Consider the following 20209-nt stretch of genomic DNA (forward strand, 5'->3'; position numbering starts at 1 on the left):
AGAAGAACAGAATTACAGACTCAAGTATAGAAAAACATTACAAATGTCCAAAAATCATAGGCAATTGTTCTAATGCTTCTCTGTTTTGCTGGTAAAACCTACTGAAAATGACTGAAAAACATGCTAAGAATACATAAGATGACTTGTCATCAACTGGCCATAAAAAAATTACATTGTTACTCCAGGTGAAAATTCAAATGAAAAACAGCAGGAACAACATCCATTCTCTGTTGTTATCCTACATAGTTGTCTGGTTGTTATAAGTGATCTTGAACTTATACAGCAAACGCCGGTAGCAACCAATGATGATATTAAGGTACCATTTGCTCCTTATTTAACAAAGAGCACAAGAAAAAATTTTAGTCGAGCTTACCAAACCTGCTCAAAGGGTCCTCCTTCACAATGAGGATCCTCTTTTCGAATTTCTACGCGAACAAGCTTGCAAATAACTGTCATAATATTCTAGATACCATTTGGTAGGATACTTTCTCGGTGTTTATTTTAGATGATTTCTTTAGGGACCATTTTGGGTTACATAATTTTTGCTTTCCGTTATTTTTCTTTTCCGCTTTTTGTTTTTCTGCTTTTGGCCATTTGTTAAACGGTTTTGGTTTGGCCCCTCTCTTGTATTTTTTTTTTCTTCATTTTTTCTATATATTATGAGTTAGTGGCAAAGGATGGGAGTTACTTAGGGGTGTCGACCTAGTCATGATACTCGGCTTCTCATGATGTCCTCCTCTCTCTTAGTTCAATTAAAAAATCATTCCCAAAACTACCTTTATGTATGGGAATATATGTCATTTAAAATTTTATTTTATTTTTTAAGCAATAAAACGTTTCCTTAATTTGTGTGTGTTTTGAGAGGAGTGTCTGTGTGTTGATTTTCATTGATTTTATACGATATTTGATCATATAGACAAGAAATGAATGTTTATAATTTTATCTATCTCGTTTTTTGGTAGTGTAACAAATATAAACATTTTCGATATTTTTCTACAAGTTCGTAGAGAAGATATTCATTTTATGAAAGCTTATAAGTTTTTTAAATTAATGATAGGAGTTATTCCATTTTAATTTGCATATATATATATATATATATATATATATATATATATATATATATTCTTACCATAAAAAATTTCATTTACAAAAATGATATTCAACATTTACGTAACTACATTCTTGCAGTAATATCAAGCATATATCAACAAAAAGGTTGAGTCTAACATAATGTGTTTATCTTCCACAACATGGCCAACCAAATTTTAAATTGTGATTAGAAGAGTTGCCCACATTTAGTATTTTTAGTTTCCCAAATTTAGTATTGTTTAGAGGAAAACATATAAGGGCCGACAACGTGTCTCAGTCGGATGTGGAACAATTTATATCGGCCCATCAATCGACTCGAGACATCTACCAACATGGATTGTGATGATAGCCCAAAACCAAAGGGAAAAAACTAATATATTTGTTAAAGAAAACAAATGAATAATCAAATATTTAACACTAATAAAATATAATAAAGAAAATGGCCAAAATCTATAATACACTTGTGTCTTATTGAGTCACCTTTGACAAGTCATTGAATTACATTTGTAAGTCATGAATGGAATGTGAAAGAAAAGATTGGAAACTGATAGAGAAAGTCAAAGCATAAAGACCTATTAAGTCCGATTAATAGAAATTGTGAGGTAAAAATTTATGGGACTTCCTACTTTGTAGCAAATTCAAATGGCATTTATCAATGCACATCACTGAAATAGAGAAAGTAGCTAGCTAGTGGATGAGTTGCAATCAAAACCTATTTTTAGTTATTAGTTATGACCTTCTTTTATTAACCGTCCAAAAACCATTGTTTGTGTGTATAAAAGCAGAAAACTACATGGCTGCATTATTAAGTGACAAAAGAGGAAACAAGAAGAAGCAAAAATTAACAAAGTGGTACTGGTGTTTCTTTCTTAATTTGTAGTGATTGATTAAAAAAGAATCAATATGGGAGCTGGAGCTTTCGTTGAGACGAGTGGAATAAAACATTATGAGGGAAGAGTGACTCCATATGTGTTAATGACATGTTTTGTAGCTGCCATGGGAGGTCTTCTTTTCGGTTATGATCTTGGTATTACTGGAGGGGTTACTTCTATGGATGAATTCTTGATCAAATTCTTTCCACGAGTGTATAAGAGAATGAAAGATGAAACACATAATACAAGTCAATATTGCAAATTTGATGATCAAATTTTAACACTATTCACATCTTCCCTATACCTTGCTGCATTGATAGCTTCCTTCTTTGCTTCCACAATCACAAGAATGATGGGACGCAAGGCCTCAATGTTTCTTGGTGGCTTATTTTTCCTTATTGGTGCAATACTAAATGGATTAGCAGCTAACGTTGAAATGCTAATAATTGGTCGTCTACTTCTAGGATTTGGTGTGGGATTTTGCAATCAGGTAAGAATCATCTCTAATTTTTTATAAGTTGTATATATTTAATTAAATTCCTTAATATTCTGAAAAAGAAAATAATACATAATTAACTAATTTTTGTCTTTGTTATCTATTGTCTAAACAGTCTGTACCCGTCTATTTGTCTGAAATGGCTCCTGCAAAAATTAGAGGAGCACTTAATATTGGCTTCCAAATGATGATTACAATTGGTATTCTAGCTGCAAATTCGATCAATTATGGTACTTCCAAGCACAAAAATGGATGGAGAGTCTCTTTGGGTCTTGGAGCAGTGCCAGCAATTCTTTTGTGCCTAGGATCCCTTTTTTTAGGTGAAACACCCAATTCCTTGATTGAAAGAGGCAACCATGAAAAAGCAAAGGCAATGTTGAAAAGGATCCGCGGAACCGAAAATATTGATGAAGAATATCAAGATCTTGTTGATGCTAGTGAAGAAGCTAGTAAGGTGGAACATCCATGGAAGAATATTACTCAACCAGAATATAGGCCTCAACTCACTTTTGTCAGTTTTATTCCGTTTTTTCAACAACTTACCGGCATTAATGTTATCATGTTTTACGCTCCCGTCCTTTTTAAGATCTTAGGCTTTGGTGATGATGCTTCCCTCATGTCTGCGGTTATTAGTGGTGGCGTCAATGTTGTTGCTACACTTGTTTCTGTCTTCACAGTAGACAAATTTGGAAGAAGGTTATTATTTCTTGAGGGTGGCTCACAAATGTTTATTTGTCAGGTAAAAATTGACACATTTATTTCTTTTAGATTTTCATACATAACGCTCAAGTTAAACCTATATGTGTGTCCTCGTTTGTATGGAACTGTTCATGTACAGACTATAATTAATCTATGATTTGTAGGTTATTATTGGAATCTTAATTGCATCAAGGTTTGGATTGACCGGACAAGGATCATTTACCAAAGGTGAAGCCGACCTTCTCTTGTTCTTTATTTGTGCATATGTTGCGGCATTTGCATGGTCTTGGGGACCATTGGGTTGGTTGGTGCCTAGTGAAATATGCGCTCTAGAGGTTCGACCAGCAGGTCAAGCTATAAATGTTGCGGTGAACATGTTCTTCACATTTATGATTGCTCAAGTCTTCCTAACCATGCTTTGTCACTTGAAGTTTGGACTTTTCTTTTTCTTTGCTGGTTTTGTGGCCATCATGACCATTTTCATTGCTGTGCTCTTACCCGAGACCAAAAACGTCCCAATTGAAGAGATGAATAGAGTGTGGAAGTCACATTGGTTTTGGACAAAGTATGTTCCTGATCATGTTGTTGATGGTGGCAACAACAAAAAGGTTGATCCTTGAATTGGATAGGAAATTGGATACAATAAATAGGAAAAATAGAAACAATGGCTACAAGGGAAGACTTAGGGAAAGTGAATGAATGGGTAAATAAATTGTAGCATTGTGCAATAAGCAATGCAATTTTGATGCACTTTTATTTATTTATCTATTTGTTATAGATGTACCTTTTTTTGACATAATTATTAGATGTACTTTAGATTTTTTTTAAACACTATTACTTTTTTTTTCTAACCGTTTAGAGAAAATAATAGTGATGTCCCTCTTGGTTTTGGCTTTATTGATTGATAATGGTTGAAAATGTAAAAAGGGTTAAATAAGTTTTTGGTCCCAATAAATATAGCGAATTTTGTTTTTAGCCCCAGTAAGAAAATGACATGTTTTGGTCCCTCTAAAAAATTTCAACACGTAGTTTTAGTTCATGTTAAATTAAAATTGGTTTAATTATGCTTAAACTTATAAAATTTGAATTATTTTTACGAAAATGTTACAAACATTATAAGAAACTTCATTTTTATAAAAAAAAAATTATATTTTTTAACATGTAATGAGCTAAATATGAATTTTTCTAAATGCAAAAATTTCAAGATTAAAGGAATGAAAATTTGGACCTAAAAATCAAATTTTAAGCTAATTTTTTTTAGGAGTAACTTTGTATAATATTCTAAATTATTTGGTAAAAAAATATTCAAATTTTTTTAAGTTTAAGCATAATTTTGAAAATTTTAATTTTACAACAACTAAAAGTATGTGTTGAACTAAGTAACGTTTTGGACCAACTTGAAACTTTTAAAACGTAAGGGACCAACTTGAAACTTTTAAAACATAAGGGACCAACTTGAAAACTAAAATAAACATAAGGGATCAAACATGCAATTAAGCCAAATTTTTATAAGGACCAAAACATATCACTTATTTTTTTAGGATCAAAAAGAAAATTGACTATATTTATAGAGATCAAAAACCTATTTAGCACATATAAAAATCACTAATAGTACAAACTGTGACAAATCTCAATATATGATTCAAGGAGAAAGAAGTTGAACTTGTAAAACTATCTCTTCAACGTTCTGATGTATTCCGCTAAGTCCAATATTTTTATTTATTTTTACCGTATTAGTAAGTAATCAATTTTAAAATTTACAATTACTCTTTATAATTTAGAGTATACCGTCAAAAAAAACTCATTTAGAGTACTTCATTAATCATTAAAATAAAGTATCCCTAGTTAATCATCCCAAAAAATTACTCAAGAGTTAATAATTTACATTTTATTAATCTATTGTACAAAACTGACTGAAGTTGTGGTTGTTAGCAAAAAGACGGGTACGTCTTTCCGCTCTTTTTATTACGCTAATCTTTGAAAATTATGAACGGTGTTTTTTGTGAAATTTTGATTTTGATTAAAACAAAAAATATAAATGTTTGTTACTTTCAAATTATCTATTTCAATGACACCAACAATATAACAAAAAAAGATAACACGTTTTTTTTTTTTTAAAATGAGATAACACGTTTTTTTTAAATGACACCAACAACAATATTTATTATAGAAAAATTTGTTTAAGGGTATCATTGGGATAATGAAAAATTAAATATACATTCATCTAGTTTGTTACACTTTTTAAAGAATAAAGAAATAAATTGAACATATATACTCATATCGTGTTTGTTACACTTTCATTTTAATATTTGAATTTACTCTTACCTATTTTGTTATATGTGCTAGAAGTATTTTGGATTATGAAGAAAAATTAACCTCCCAAACCCCCCTCGATCAAAAGTTCTCAATTTCTTTCGCTTACTCCTTCTTTTTTTTCCCCAAGACCTTCTCTCTCTTTCCCTTCAAACTCACAAACAAAGTCTTAGTATGTATTTGAAACTAGGTTAGTAGACTCGCTCTTTTAGCTTTAAATTGATCGCACATGGCTCGGAAGTGTGGTTCCAAACACGTGTTTAGTTGGTGTTTATTTTGGCGTTGAGAGAATGATAACCATACATTAAGTTGAAAGTTACACTTTATAACTTTTACAAATAAGTAAATCACAATGAATATGAAGTTTTTGCATTGTTGTGTATCGGATGCACAACAATGCAAAAGCTCCATATTGTTGCTTCAAAAATTTCACCTTAAACATATATTTTGTACTCCCTCCGTTTCACAATAATTGTCTCTTTAACATTTTTTATTTTTCTCAAAATAATTGTCACATTACAATACCAATGCAACATTTATTTTGTTTTTCTACTATTATACCCTTATTTATTGAATTTCATCCAACTTAACTACTCCACTAACTACATTTAATAAGGGTATTTCAGTAAATGCCACTAATTTTACCATTGAAATCAACATAACTAATCATTTCCTTAATTATCGTGCACAAACCTTAAACGACTAATATTGTGAGACGGAGGGAGTAACACATAATTTGATGTGCAAGCGCGGATCCAAACAAACCTTAAATAGAGTCAACTACCATTTTGATCAAGAGCTCCATATTGTTGCTTCAAAAATTTCACCTTAAACATATATTTGTAACACATAATTTGATGTGCAAACATGGATCCAAACAAACCTCAAATAGAGTCAACTACCATTTTGATCAAGTTCCAACAGTAAAAACAGCTTCATCATGCAATAGAGGAGGATAAAAACACATATTCTTAGTTACTAGTAGTAGTATTTTTCAAACAAGATCTCTGAAAAACATCCTCATCGTGTTTAAATATGGCCCTCAAATCATAGGATAAAATTTAACAGTAGTTTTAACCACGTTGTGTAATTAAAGGACCCATCAATTATTGGAAACTGACCCCTTTCCGTACTCTGTTTAAAATCCTGTCAGGATAGCAAATTTGATACCCCACCAATAATCAATCCACAAAATAGTACAAAGTTAATGGGTGGCTGTTATGTAAGCAGCTCAACTTCCTTCTGGTTTCCCAACTACACTCTGGGACACTAGTAGTTATTGGAGAGATTATTTCACATAGAGAAATGATATTTTGACAACCATTTTTTGACAACTTTTGGACAACTTTCTCTCTCATACTCACATGATATTGTTATTCTCTTTCTTTCTTTTTCTCTCTCTATTGTTTTTGACCAATAAAAAGTGAGAAAAAGGTTGTCAACAAAGTTGTTATCAAATGGATGTCAAAATATCACTACTCTTTCACATAAGCTTAATGAAATTAATATCTATTAGGAGAGGGTAATGTAAATGAAATTCCTTTCATTTTATCAAACCAATCAACTTCTTCGCGTGTGTTTAGTTTCCAGTTTGCAACACACAAAAGCAAGTTTGCACACTTCCCGATGCATTTTTGCCGTGACGCAGTCTCAATTGCAACCGAGTTGCGTCGATGACAGAGTTGTCAAAATGTTTGATACCATACCCAAGTCATTGTCGCCAACATTAATTTAAAACTTTTATTAGACGCACATGGTTGTTTCAAATGGTGTAGCAATAAAAGCCAATGCGACAACAACCATAATAAGATACCAACACATTAGCCAAAATTGAGTTCTTGTATCAGCACAATGACCCAGATTGACTTTGTTGAATGATATGCACCACAATTTAATTTAAACAAACAAAGATGAAACGTCAAAAATAGTAACCATACAAGGTATCACCATGACTACATTACATGTTTGAACACACTATGTACCTAACCTTATCTTCCCTTAAATATTGAAAGGCCCTAGTACAAACTTCCAAGCAGAGTACCATGGTAGTGAGTTAGATTACCTATGACTACAGTATGATAGAACAGAAAACACACTGTTGAACTATAAATCATGGACACCGGACACTGCTATTAATTTGAAAAAAATCACATAATTCAGTGTAATTATATGTGTCGGTGTCAGACATGTGTGACACGCCTAATCCGGATAGTGACCGTGCTTCGTAGCTGTTGAATAACCATTCAATTTGGAATATGAAATGCCTACTAACAGGAAAATGAAAAGTACCAATAACAGTAAGATGTAATAAAGAAACAAATGGGTTTTTATTAACTTCAGTAACACCCCACAACAATCAAGTTACATAGAAGAGAACACATTATTCCGAGCCACACTGATCAATCTAACAAATGGATAAGAATTGCTGATAAACAAAAATCTCAAAACAGGTCTTACAAAGTAGAACCAGTAGTCCATGTCTTATAGGTACTAGTCCTCTCTCAAACAATAACTAAGAGCACCAAAAAGAGTGAAATGAAGAACAAAGTAAGGCAAAGCTCACCAATAGCTATGCCAAATTCCTAACCATGGCCACTTCAAATGGACCCCAATCCCTGCAATAATGCTCAATTGGAGGCAAAGAAGCATGAAATTCTGAAAATAATCAAACTCCAATAAAATTGGAGCAATAATTCATCATTAGATAACACATTTTGCTCATCAACTTAAGCCTATGATATGAATACCCAAACTTTCACTCTCAATCAAGAAAGTAAAAGTCATTAAAATTCAAAACCCACCATGAGAAAGAAACATAAGCATCCTCAACTCATCGCTCCGGTTCGATCTTCACATTCCATTATGTTCCATTCCGCTCGCATTTGCATACCAATCAAGCTTCAATCACTAATTATTCATCATTCATAGGTTTTCCCTCCTTCAATCACTAAACAAATAATTCACCATCTTCTAAAACCCTAATCAGTTTTCCCACCTAGGAAAACCCTAACTCTAATTGAACTCCTCAATTCAAGGACTTCATCATCACTCCATAATAAACAATAACCTAACCCTAAAATTTAACTAAAAATCTTCTACTTCTCCACACACAACAACAAAAATTAAAACACACATAAAATTAAAACACACAATAATTCATATCTATATATACTAAAAACATGAACAAAGTACAAAACACCGAAATTTCCCGGTTCAACGATCTTCATCATCCCCACGACCAGAATTTCCATTCCCACCAGACAATGAAGCCAACAAATTCAGATGACCAGGAAGATAATTCCCTAACCTCGCCGCGGAAGCTTCACCCATTGAACCTTGTTGCTGTTGATGCTGCTGGTGGTGCTGGTGCTGGTGCTGGTGTTGTTGCTGCTGCTGTTGTTGTTGTTGCTGTTGATGATGAAACAATGAATTATGCTGAGAAACAGAAAAACCTTCCGGCGGCGGTTGAGCAGCAGCAGCAAAGCTCCAAAGCTGAGCAAAATCCGGCCGCCACAACCCCGGCGGAGCAGTAGGTGCAGCAACCGAAACAGCATCACCATCATCATCACGTAAACGTTTACCAAGAATAAACGGAGAAGGTTGAAGAAAAGGTTTATGCTCAGAAAGAGAAGAGAAAGAAGCAGGTGTAGTTCCGGTACCGGTGGCGGCGATGATCGACGGTTCAGCTTGACGGAGAAGCCATTCGATAGTTTGACCGTCGGATTTATGACCAAGCTCACGTGTTAACTGGAAAACACGTGCGGCGCAGATTATAGGCATTCTTATGCGTCTTCCTCTTCCGTCTACTTTACTGTGACGGTCTTTTGACGGCGGTTTTTTTACTGTTAGAGTGTTTTGAGAAGTGGGTTCTACTAGATCGGTTGTTGTGGTGATAGTTGTTGTTTCCTTGTGGTTAGACATTTGAGGTTGGAATATTTGGGGTTTTGGGGGGTGTGAAAGAAATGAGAGTGAAAAAGAGTGTGAGGAGGATGAGAAGAGAGAAATGTTGTGAAATGTAATGTAATGATTGAGTTTGAAACAGGAAGTGGTGGAGACAGGAAGAAGCACATGGGGGGTGGGGTATAGTACTTGTATTACACAGCTCATACCCCTCTAACTCTCTTCTCTTTTACACTTGTTGTATTAGTTGTTTCCCACGCGCCTTCTTTGTTTCTTTTCTACTAATGTTCCTTTAAAATTCTTAAGGCGTAAATGGTTCAAAATCATGAACAAAGAAGGTCTATAATTAGGTTATTTTTGTTTGATTGTAGTTTTGTCTTGGTTTAGTTAGAGCTTTCAAATAGATTGAGTGTGTGTTTGGTTCAACTTTGAATATAATTGATTCTGACAGAATTGATTCTGATAGAATTGATTCTGACAAAATTGATTCTGAGAGAATTGATTTATGTTTGGATACAATTATGTAGAATTGATTAAACAAACTGATTTATGTTTGGATACAATTATGTAGAATTGCTTTTGAATGTATAATTACTAAAATAGACATAGCTAAAGGAGAATTGATAAAGAAGGAGAATTGATAAAGGGCAATAAAGGAAAATAATAGGTTGTAATAATAAAATATAATATTTACTGTTTATAATTGATTCTAGAAAAGTTAGAAGCTAGGATTTGTATCTTCATGGAGAATTGCTTTTGGAGGATAAAAGCAATTCTGAAAAGTCAAACCAAACACGTTGTTTTTGGCTAGAATTGCTTTTGGCACTGTAGAGAATTGCTTTTGGCTGGGCAGAAGCTGAACCAAACAGGCCCTTAATTCGATTAATGGGTCAAAGCATCTAAATAAGAGATACTTTTACTGGCCGTCTTTTAAATTGGTCATTTTGAATTTTATAATCTGAAGTGTATTTGATGTTTCTTAAATTTTATCATTTGAATTGTTCACTAACAATCAAGTATATGATTTTCAGTGTTCAGCATTGCACTGACAGTTTATGTGGTCCACGACGCACAAAAACTTTTAAAAATTGGTGTAATTGTTTTCATTTGATATAAACCACACCAAATAATCACAAACACTTCAGTCATTGATTAAAACACCAAACTAGTTGTAGTTCACTAAAAATGGGGGAAAAACCCAATTCGTTTATTGTTCAAAATGATGTCACGCTCTTTGGATTTAAGGGTCGTCTGGACCAAATCAACCATCGACTCAACCATAAATACACAAGGAGGGTGGATGGTGTTGAGTATCGAAATCCATCGACTGACTCAGCTTGAAGCGTCCAATTTACCTAGATGAATCTCATGAACGAAGACGACGTGAGAAAAATGTTCTCAGTATATGACCAGCACAGTACTAAATGACCAATTGAGTTGGACGTTTCCTTGGTTAGATCTTTCAAAGATATTCAGGAAAAAATATCGATTCGGTTCAGAACATAAGAAGAATTCAAGGCTCTTATGGAGGAACTAGACTAAAATGTTAGTTTGGGCGATCCCTGATCTATTATATTTTGTTTTATTATTTGTTTTACTTTGTTGAATCATGTTGTTTTATGTATTTGAGATTGTTATATTTAATGTATTATATGTCTTGTTTTCTTAACACTCGTACTTTTGTAGGGTGAACGCCGGTTCGACTTGTATAATCAGAACAAAAAAAATTGTGTGGTCCACAATGCACCGACAGTTTTTATGGTTAACAACGCATAGAAACTTGTATAAATAGACGTTTTTGGTTCATTTGTTGTAAAACACAAGGAAGAACTATGAAAAATTATTCAGCAGATCTAAATACCAATAGGTTGTTATGAACTTGATCTTGCTGCCTGCTAATAAAAATATGTCAGTTGGCAAAGCAGTGAGATAAGCTCAAAAACACTTCTTGGAACACCTTACCTTTCATCATTATTATGCATATCTGAACATGAAGAGGTTATTGTGAACTTAATCTTGCTGCCCTGCCAATAGAAATATGGCAGTTGGCAGGGCAGCTGGATCAAGTTCATAAACACCTATTAGAACACCTTCCCTTATTATGTCTTTTTTTTGTTGTGTTATGTATTATACAAAACCCTTCAAACCTTAAGCTTAAACACAGTCTGTGATGGTTAGATTATATAACCATAATTGTTTATGAAATGTTCAGATTATATAATCTGAACCATCCTATAATGTGGAAGGTGGCATTACCCCAAAGGTTAGGACGGTTTGCGATGTGTTAATTGAGTTTTAAATGCTAAACATGTTTTCTTTGACCCAATTTAGAGTATTGAGATATTTTATGGCTATATATATATAGCCTTGCATCGTTCAACATTTTCATTCATTCTTCACTTCTCATCCATTTTCAATATTTTTTAGTGATTTATGATATCATGGTTATTGTTGCCCATTCATATGATCCTTGAAATTGCTTTGCAGTTTTTGTGGGGATTGTATGATGGTCAGCAAATATAAATTTTCATAAATCACATGGAAAAATTTGATAGCGGGTCAGCTCAAAGTTCAATAGACTAACCTGAAATACCTAAAACACACAAATGTTGTTTTTCTCGCTACGACATATGTGTGGTTCTTGAGGAAGAGGCAAAAGAACCTCTCTGCTGCAACAACGTGCATGGACTTGACGAATTTTTTCTAATTTTCTTCGTTCTTCAAGTGTTTTTCTTCTTCGACATGCTGTTGGGTCAAAATTTTCCCAACTTGTCTTGTTTTCAAAACCTTCGTCGTTCTTCATTCATTAGCTTCTGTAACTTTCATGAGATATCTTGCTTGCCGAATGAAATTATTTAACAATAAAAGACTCAAACAAACATATGGAGTTATCTGGTTAGAGGATAAATCAAATTACAACGACACAAATTTAAATATTACAAAACGTTCCCAAAACCATGAACAACTCACTCAAAAAACTTTTATAATGCCTTCAAATGCTGATTAAAAGATTTTAAAATATGGCTAACAACATTATATGACGGAGTGCAATCAAGACCCCTTAAAATGAAAAAGGTCGGGTACATACATGCCGGACAACACAAAAAGATTATAATTCAAACTCCAGCAACCAATTCCTTCTCAAAATTGAAGTCATCAAGGATCATTTCTGAAACTGCTTCTTGGATCAAATTCTTTTTTCTTTGGCTTTGAAAGGAGGCTCACCAAGGTTTCCTTCTCCTACGATGTGATATACATTTATCTTGTCTTTCTCCACTTGTATCTTGTGGATGTATTCTACTTGGGCCACCATATTATCAAAAGATTCAGCCACGACCCTATCCAGCATATCTTCTAGTTTTTCCTTCTCAAAAATTGTTGTTCCCACATCAAAGGTTGCTAGAAAACACCACAAAATTACCAATGTAACCTCATCGGCAGTTAACAACCGCAAGTTAGGTCGGCAGTTAACCGCCGTTGCGATCATGATATAGCTGATTACAGTAAGCTACTCCTACAGACTATTCCATCATCATCTTTTTTCCCTCTCCCATCACAAACCCACAAAACAAATTTTTTTTCCACAATCCTTGTTCAAAATCATTAAAGGAACAATCCTAGAAGGTTTCAACACACATTTGACGTCAAAAAACAGGTAATGCAACTTTTAATCAGTTTATATTTGTTGATTTTTCTGCCATTTTTTTTCTTAATACTGACATGCAGCGTAGCGGCAGTTAGCTATCGATGGGAGGGTGCATCAACAGTTAACTACCGCTAGGATAGCGGTAGGTAACTACCCATGCGGTAGTTCAAAATTGGCACTCCCTGCCTATTTTTTTAGTTTTGTTTTAGATTGAATTAATTTTGAATTTAATGTTATTTCAATATTAAGTTGTATATTTATAGTTATGTGTTGTTTATTTATAGTTATGGTTGAAAATGCAGATGGTGATTCGGTTGAGATAAAACCTATTATTGTCGATAATTCTGGAGATGTCACTCCACTTAAGGTTGAAGTCAAACCAAACATTGATGGAGCTTCCATCCATGTTGAAGTTTCATTATATGTTGACTCTGGTGTGGTGGCATCCCACTTGATCCTTGACATGGCTCAATTTTTTTCAAGTGAATTTAATTGAAAAGATTGAGATGACTTGATTAATTAGGTACGTCGTCAAGTAAATAGGGCGGGATTTACAATTGTTACACGTATATCCAATTTGATCAATCCAATGTTGCAATTGTTATGTGAAAGGAGTGACAATCACAAAGTGCCGGAAAAAAAGATTGAAGCTTGAGGCAACGAGCTCAAGAAAATATGGGTGTATCTTCATGCTTCGTGGATATCTTAGTAGGGAAACAAATGATTGGAGATTGAATATTCTTAATAGAGTTCACAACCATGAGATGAAGCCAAGTTTAGAAGGACACATTCTTGCGGGTAGATTAAGGGAAGATGATAAGAAGATTGTACGTGACTTGACAAGGAGTTTGGTGCAACCAAAAAATATTTTGATAAATTTGAAGGGAAAAAGACAAGAGAGCATGACAAATATCAAGCAAGTATACAATGAACGTCAAAAAATATTCAAGTCAAACAGAGGTAACAAGACGAAGATGCAGTATTTAATCTCAAAGTTGGAGGAGTACAAATATGTTTATTTCACCAGAACACAAAGTGAGAGTACTACTATTCAGGACATATTTTGGGCTCATCCAATATCTGTTTAGTTGTTTAAAAATTTTCCAACAATTTTGGTTATGGACTCCACCTATAAAACCAACATGTACATGATGCCACTGTTTGAGATAGTTTGGGCACCTCGACCGATATGACATACTCTGTTGGTTTTTGATTTTTGACAGTTGAGAAAGATGACAATTTTATTTGGGTTTTACATACGTTGCTTAAACTTCTTAACTCAAAGAGTGATATGCCTAAGGTGGTTGTGACTGACAGGGATACGGCTTTGATGAATGTCGTAGCATCTGTTCTCCCTGAAACTAGTGCAATACTTTGTTATTTTCATGTTGGTAAAAATGTTAAGAGTAAAGCGCATCATTGACTGTAGAGTGAAACAGAAGGATGTAAAAAAGGATGGGAAAGAGGTGAAGCCAAATGACATAGTTAACATGGTAACGAGAGCATGGGATAACGAGAGCATGGGATATTGTTGTTGCTGAATCACCTACACAAGAATTATATGCAAGTTTGTTAATGGAATTCCAAAATGTTTGTAAAGATTTTTCAAAGTTTCTTTGTTATGTCGAGAGCACCATATTGGATACTGCTAAGGAGAAAATAGTGAGGGCTTGGACAGATCATGTCTTGCATCTTAGCTACAGAACCACAAATAGAGTTGAAGGGGCTCATGGTAAATTGAAGAAATATGTGATGTCTAGTATGGGGGATTTGGGTACTTTTATGGAGAATTTTCAAAGTTTCTGTAAGACCCGTAATTTAGCTACAACTATATTTAGGGCTTGTATTTTGTTCTGATGCTTCTTTGGTAATAAATGAGATTTTTGTCGGAAAGTTATTTGTTCGCAGAACGATGAAAAAAATATTATTGGTAATTTATTGTATGACCTATATTTACCGTGGAATTCATCCGTGACCGAGATTAGATGCGTTAAATTAGAAACTTGAGGACCAAGCCAATGATGTGGCATAGAGGACAAAATATCTAAGATATTTTGATAGGATATTAGTTTAATATGTTTGTGAGTAGTAAAAATGAATGGCTAAGATTGAACCCACATGTCTTGCTATTTGATCAAATGGCTAGGATTATTTTGTGTTGCTAATTTAAGTTCCAAACCCTCATTTCCCTATCATTTTCTTTCTCTGACCCGAAGCTCCTTCCTCTCTCTCATTCTTCCATTTCAAATTTTCCTTTTGAGTGTTAGAAGACCAAATAAATACAATCAAATACATTTTGAAAGAATTAAAAGAAATATGAATCATTGGAAAGGAAAGGAGGCCTCTTAGTGGTGATGATAAAAGCTTCAAGTGGTAACTATTTCTTCCCATTTTTTAATTGGCCGAAGCCATATGTAGTATGGGTTAAAGTATTACTAGTTAGTGAGTATGGTGTGTATGAATGGTCTATCTTTGGGAAAGAAAAGAAGATGAATCTTCCTATATTTGTGGGCGAGTTTAATTAACAAAAGGGGTATGTTAATTTTTAATCTTTTGTGCTAATTTCAATTATTAACATTGTTATGTGAGTCCGTATGAATATAGATCCGAAAGAAAATTTACGATCGAATCATTTTAGAGTTTTAGTGTTTTTGGAAAAGTGTCGAAATGTGAATTTTATTTAATATCTATGCTTTAGCCGAGTAATTGAGTTGATATAACCGATTAATTTTTGAAAAATGTTGTCCGGACGAAAGGGCTGAAACGTGCAAGGGTATTTTCGTCATTTTAATACTGTTGAAAAGTGAAAAGATGTCGACCAATGGATTCTCCTCGTCGAGACGGTCGAAATGGACCTATGGTTCGCGATGTTTCGATGATGGATGAATTTATTGTGATTTTCTGAAAAGAGTGTGTTTGAGTTAGCGCTGGAAGTGACCGCTGACACATTCATAATTCAAATTTTAAATGTTTGAACTGTTAAGTTGTGAAAATATTTTGTCTGTGAATTTGTGTTAGATTGACTGAGCTAGATGCTCTGGTATACGATGTAAACACAAAGGAGTCTCTGTCGAAAATTCGTCAGAATCATTTTCCTAGTTATGGGTTGGTTTTGAAAAGATATTTCAAAACGGAAAATAAGTTTGGATTCATTTGAAAATGAAAAATATTCTATGAATTGTGTTGAGTTCTTAAACACCATAGTTACTTAAATGCCTTGATGGTTTATGTGCTATTGTGTGAATATGTGATTATGATATGTTGATGTGCTTTGTTTTCATATGATTTGTGAATAAATATATGAAATGTCTGTTGATATGTTAAAAGTTGTAATCATCATTGTTTAGCATGTGTGGCATTTTCTAGCCTTTGTGGTGTACATGCCTTCGTGGTGTAGCCTTTGTGGCGTTATTCAGCCTGTATGGCTTGATCTATTCTGGTGTCATTTGAATAAAACACCTCTATGGTGGCCTTTGTGATGATAACACCTTAGTGGTGGCCTTTGTGGTGGTATTCAAAGTCCAGTGTCATTTGAATGAAACACCTATGTGGTGGCCTTTGTGGTGATATTCAATCCTAGAGTCATTTGAATGTAACACCCCTGTGGTGGCCTATGTGGCGATATTCAATTCCGGAATCAGTTTCATGTGACGACCATTGATAGGTGTCACACTCATATTGAGTCTGCATTTGCTAGGCTAATTGTGCATCATTATATTTTAATTGAGGAATGTTTATGTTGATGCTATTCACCATGCTAGTATGTTATGTCTTCAGTATTTTTGTAATTATGTTGTTTTTAGATCGTGACCCTTTACATTAATCCGTGGATCGGGCTTTGCCCCATATCCAAATAGGGAGTGTGCTTTGCGGGAATAGCAAAGGCTTTGAAGATGTAGCTGTTTGGCAGTCAGGCTTGATGCCATTGGTGGGATCTTGTACCATGTCATCCCAGTTCAGAGTTAAGGATCAGCTTAGATGTTTTACTTGTGGTGTCTTATGTTTATGTATTTTTACTTCTTTTGTTTGGGCACCGCTGTAAATGATACTACCATGAGAAATGAATAGTCGAACACTATTTTATGCTTTCGTAGTGCATGATTTGATATTAAAAGCTCATTGCCTAATATTGTTTTATAAAATGTGACATTTGATTCAGTTTCTATTGTTGGTAATGCTTTCAAAATGTTTTACTTACTCTGATTTTAAATTAAAGACGATCTTGAATCCTTTAGTGCATGGCATTGAGTTGATTTAAAAAGAAAAAAAAAATACACTCTTGTTTTGAAAATCGGGCTGTTACAGTTTCTTTGCTATGTCAAGAGTACCATATTGGATTCTATTAAGGAGAAAATAGTGAGGGCTTGGACAGATCATGTCTTGCATCTTAGCTACAGAACCACAAATAGAATTGAAGGGGCTCATGGTAAATTGAAGAAATATTTGATGTCTAGCGTGAGGGATTTGGGTACTTTTATGGAGAAAATACATGATATGTTGGTGATCCAGTTAACTGAGATACAAACATCATTTGGGAGGAGTTGTACTGTATTGGAACATAGATACACAGATATCATTTTATATTATGGGTTGGAGGTTATGTGTCTAAAGCTGCCTTGAGCTTTATTTTTTAGGAAGCAAAACGTTCGAAGGAAACCTTGTGCATGGACAAGAAAAGTTGTGGTTGTGTGATAAGGACATTGTATGGGCTACCTTGTGCATGCATCATTGTTATGAAAATCCGTCACAACAAGTCTATTTGATAGGATGAGATAGACCGTCATTGGCAAAGGTTATGTATAGGTGAAGAAAATAATGAAGATGATTTTTCTGTCATGGATGAGTGGAATGGTGTTCAGGAATGTCTCAAGAAATTCTCTTATCAAATGAAACTAGAAATCAAAGAGGTTTTGCGTCAATTATAGCATTTTCATAAACCATTATGTTGTCTCCACCTCCAAGAAATGTACCAACCAAGGGAGCCAAGAAAAATGTGAGGTTTAAAGCAAATGAGGCATCGACTAGTCGAATCCCTTCTTTGTGGGAGCGTGTTAATTCCCAATTTCTGGATAGTCAATCGTCACCAACTATGTCATCATTTCCTAAAAGAAAGGGTGCTCATATTGAACCGAGTAGGCTTGTAGTGGAGTTGACAAATCACAAAATCAGAACTTCAGATTTTTTTTTCCAATTAGAGGGCCGCCGCTTAAGCGAAAAAAACCCCCATTATGTGTCTTGACTTAACCCCCAATCATTTTGTTCTTGTTTTTTTTTCTTTCTTTCTTAAAGATGGTTGCCCACTACCTCCATTGTATATGGAGTGGAACAAACACAATAGTGGAGGCATCGTGTGGGAATTTGAGTATTTGGATCAACAAATTAGGTTCCGAGACCTCATGAACATTAAAAAATGAGACAACCCGTTACTACCAAAAAGAGTCAAACCAAACCAATCCAATTTTGTGTGACACTCCTGAAAAAGAGTCAATGACAGTTAACTACCGTTGAGATCTAACCGGTGGTAGAAACCTAACCGGCGACAGTTAACTACCGATGAGGTTATATTGATACTTTCTTGATGTTTCATGGCAACATTTGATGTGGGAACAACAATTTTCTTCCTTCTCAGACTCCCAAGCGAGCTTCTCAGCATTCAATGCCTCGAGCTGAGCACTGAGACATTCGTCAAGACTTTCTTGCGATCAACCATGCATCATCAACTAGAGTCTGCAAAAGAGCCGGACAGGAGAGAAAGAAAGTGGAGAAGGGCGACAAACTTTTTTTTTTATCTAACGATTTTTTTTGCAATATCATGTTAAATTAATGAATAAAATTTTGTCTCCTTACTTTGTAACGAAAAAAAAAAATCAAAATTCTTAATTTGAAAAGTTATGATGATATAGGTGCAATCTAACTTATGAATATACGGGCTTTGAGTAAATTTTTTGGTAATAGAGAGGGGATTATAGTAAATTTTATCCTAACAATTGATGTTAAAAAATCCTAATAATTGATAGAAATCGTCGGTTCAAATTTTAACAACTTTCTTACTTTATTCCTCCTTTTTTTGTTGAAGCAAACACTTATAACATTTCATTATTTAAAATACATTTAATAAAATTCAGTATTTTTTTTGAAGAAATCAAAATGATATATTAAAACGAACGGTGGACTATCTTCACAGCACAAGTTGTACCACATAAAACATCCAAAAATTACAGCAAGTGTTTAACCAAAAGAAAAACAAATCAGCAAGTGTTTAATAAAATTCAGTATATTCACCAATATTTGGAAATTGAATGATAATGTGACCGTTTTCGTTAAACTATAAGTAACTTCATTTGCTTGTTTTCGTACAAGGGTTCGAACATCTAACACTATAATTTCTATACAAATAAAAGAAGATAGATTTACAATATGGGATATGATAGCACCAAATTCGGTAATATCATACTTAAACTTAATAAAACTATCTACCACTATCTTGAGATTTAAATCAAACGACTCCAAGTTAAATTCATGCATCCAAGTAAGTGCTCAACATAAGCTAAGAGCTTCTCCAACATTTTTTTTTTTTTTTTGAGAGAGAGAGCTTCTCCAACATGTATACCACAAATGAGGAAATAACATTTTGTTTTGGCCAAAAAAAAAAAAAAACTCCCCATTACCCTAGTGCAAACTCCAATCCCCACTCTTATGGTACAATAACTATATCTATTTTATTAGAGAAATGATATTTGTACAACCATTTTTATACAATTTTTGTACAACTTTCTCTCTCATACTCACATTATCTTTTTATCCTCTCTCTTCTTCTTTCTTTCCTCTATTATTTTTGACCAATTAGAAGAGAGAACAACAAAATTGTCCCAAAAGTTGTACCAAAATAGTTGTTCAAATATCATTTATCATTTTATTACTAGTACAATGTCAATCATTAACTTATAATCAATTCAAAAGCATATTGTAAAAAAATAATAATCAATAGCTGACTTCTTCGTTCTATCTTTTCTTTTTTCCTATTATAAAAATACTTCTTGTTCTATCAAAAAATATACTGTCTAACTTGCGTGATCTCTCCTCAAATGAAAAAAGGAAAAATATAATTATATTTACCTAATCTGAAACTGTCTATTTTTTTTTTTTTGAGAGGATCTGAAACTGTCTATAGTGTGCGAACCATTCAATATTTTT

The 20209-nt window shown here is 33.7% G+C and overlaps 1 protein-coding gene and 2 pseudogenes across 2 annotated transcripts; 2 read left to right on the top strand and 1 right to left on the bottom strand.

The window, feature by feature from the left end:
- The first annotated feature begins 1916 nt into the window (after positions 1-1916).
- LOC146953773 (sugar transport protein 10-like) lies at positions 1917-3985 on the top strand. Its single transcript, XM_085711657.1, has 3 exons — positions 1917-2451; positions 2573-3196; positions 3321-3985. The coding sequence occupies exons 1-3, from the start codon at positions 1993-1995 to the stop codon at positions 3774-3776; spliced, it is 1539 nt and encodes a 512-aa protein (XP_085567783.1). The 5' UTR covers positions 1917-1992; the 3' UTR covers positions 3777-3985.
- Positions 3986-7774: 3789 nt separating this feature from the next.
- LOC146953774 (transcription factor TCP7 pseudogene) lies at positions 7775-9498 on the bottom strand (annotated as a pseudogene). The gene is made up of 2 exons (XR_015011166.1): positions 8271-9498; positions 7775-8124 (listed from the first exon to the last, which is right to left on the bottom strand). The product of XR_015011166.1 is annotated as a transcription factor TCP7 pseudogene (transcript).
- A 3803-nt stretch (positions 9499-13301) lies between these two features.
- On the top strand, positions 13302-14438 carry LOC146953775 (protein FAR1-RELATED SEQUENCE 5-like; annotated as a pseudogene).
- Positions 14439-20209: the final 5771 nt, after the last annotated feature.

This window comes from Medicago sativa, chromosome 1 (assembly GCF_051527215.1).
Source record: "Medicago sativa cultivar Bolivia chromosome 1, Bolivia_mono, whole genome shotgun sequence".
Taxonomy (NCBI): domain Eukaryota; kingdom Viridiplantae; phylum Streptophyta; class Magnoliopsida; order Fabales; family Fabaceae; genus Medicago; species Medicago sativa.

What these genes read in the sequence shown, in the direction of transcription:
- LOC146953773 (XM_085711657.1), top strand. Translation starts at nt 1,993, where the DNA reads ATGGGAGCTGGAGCTTTCGTTGAGACGAGTGGAATAAAACATTATGAG. An exon ending in GTGTGGGATTTTGCAATCAG is followed by an intron (nt 2,452 to 2,572) that starts GTAAGAATCATC and finishes TTGTCTAAACAG; the next exon opens with TCTGTACCCGTCTATTTGTC. An exon ending in CACAAATGTTTATTTGTCAG is followed by an intron (nt 3,197 to 3,320) that starts GTAAAAATTGAC and finishes TATGATTTGTAG; the next exon opens with GTTATTATTGGAATCTTAAT.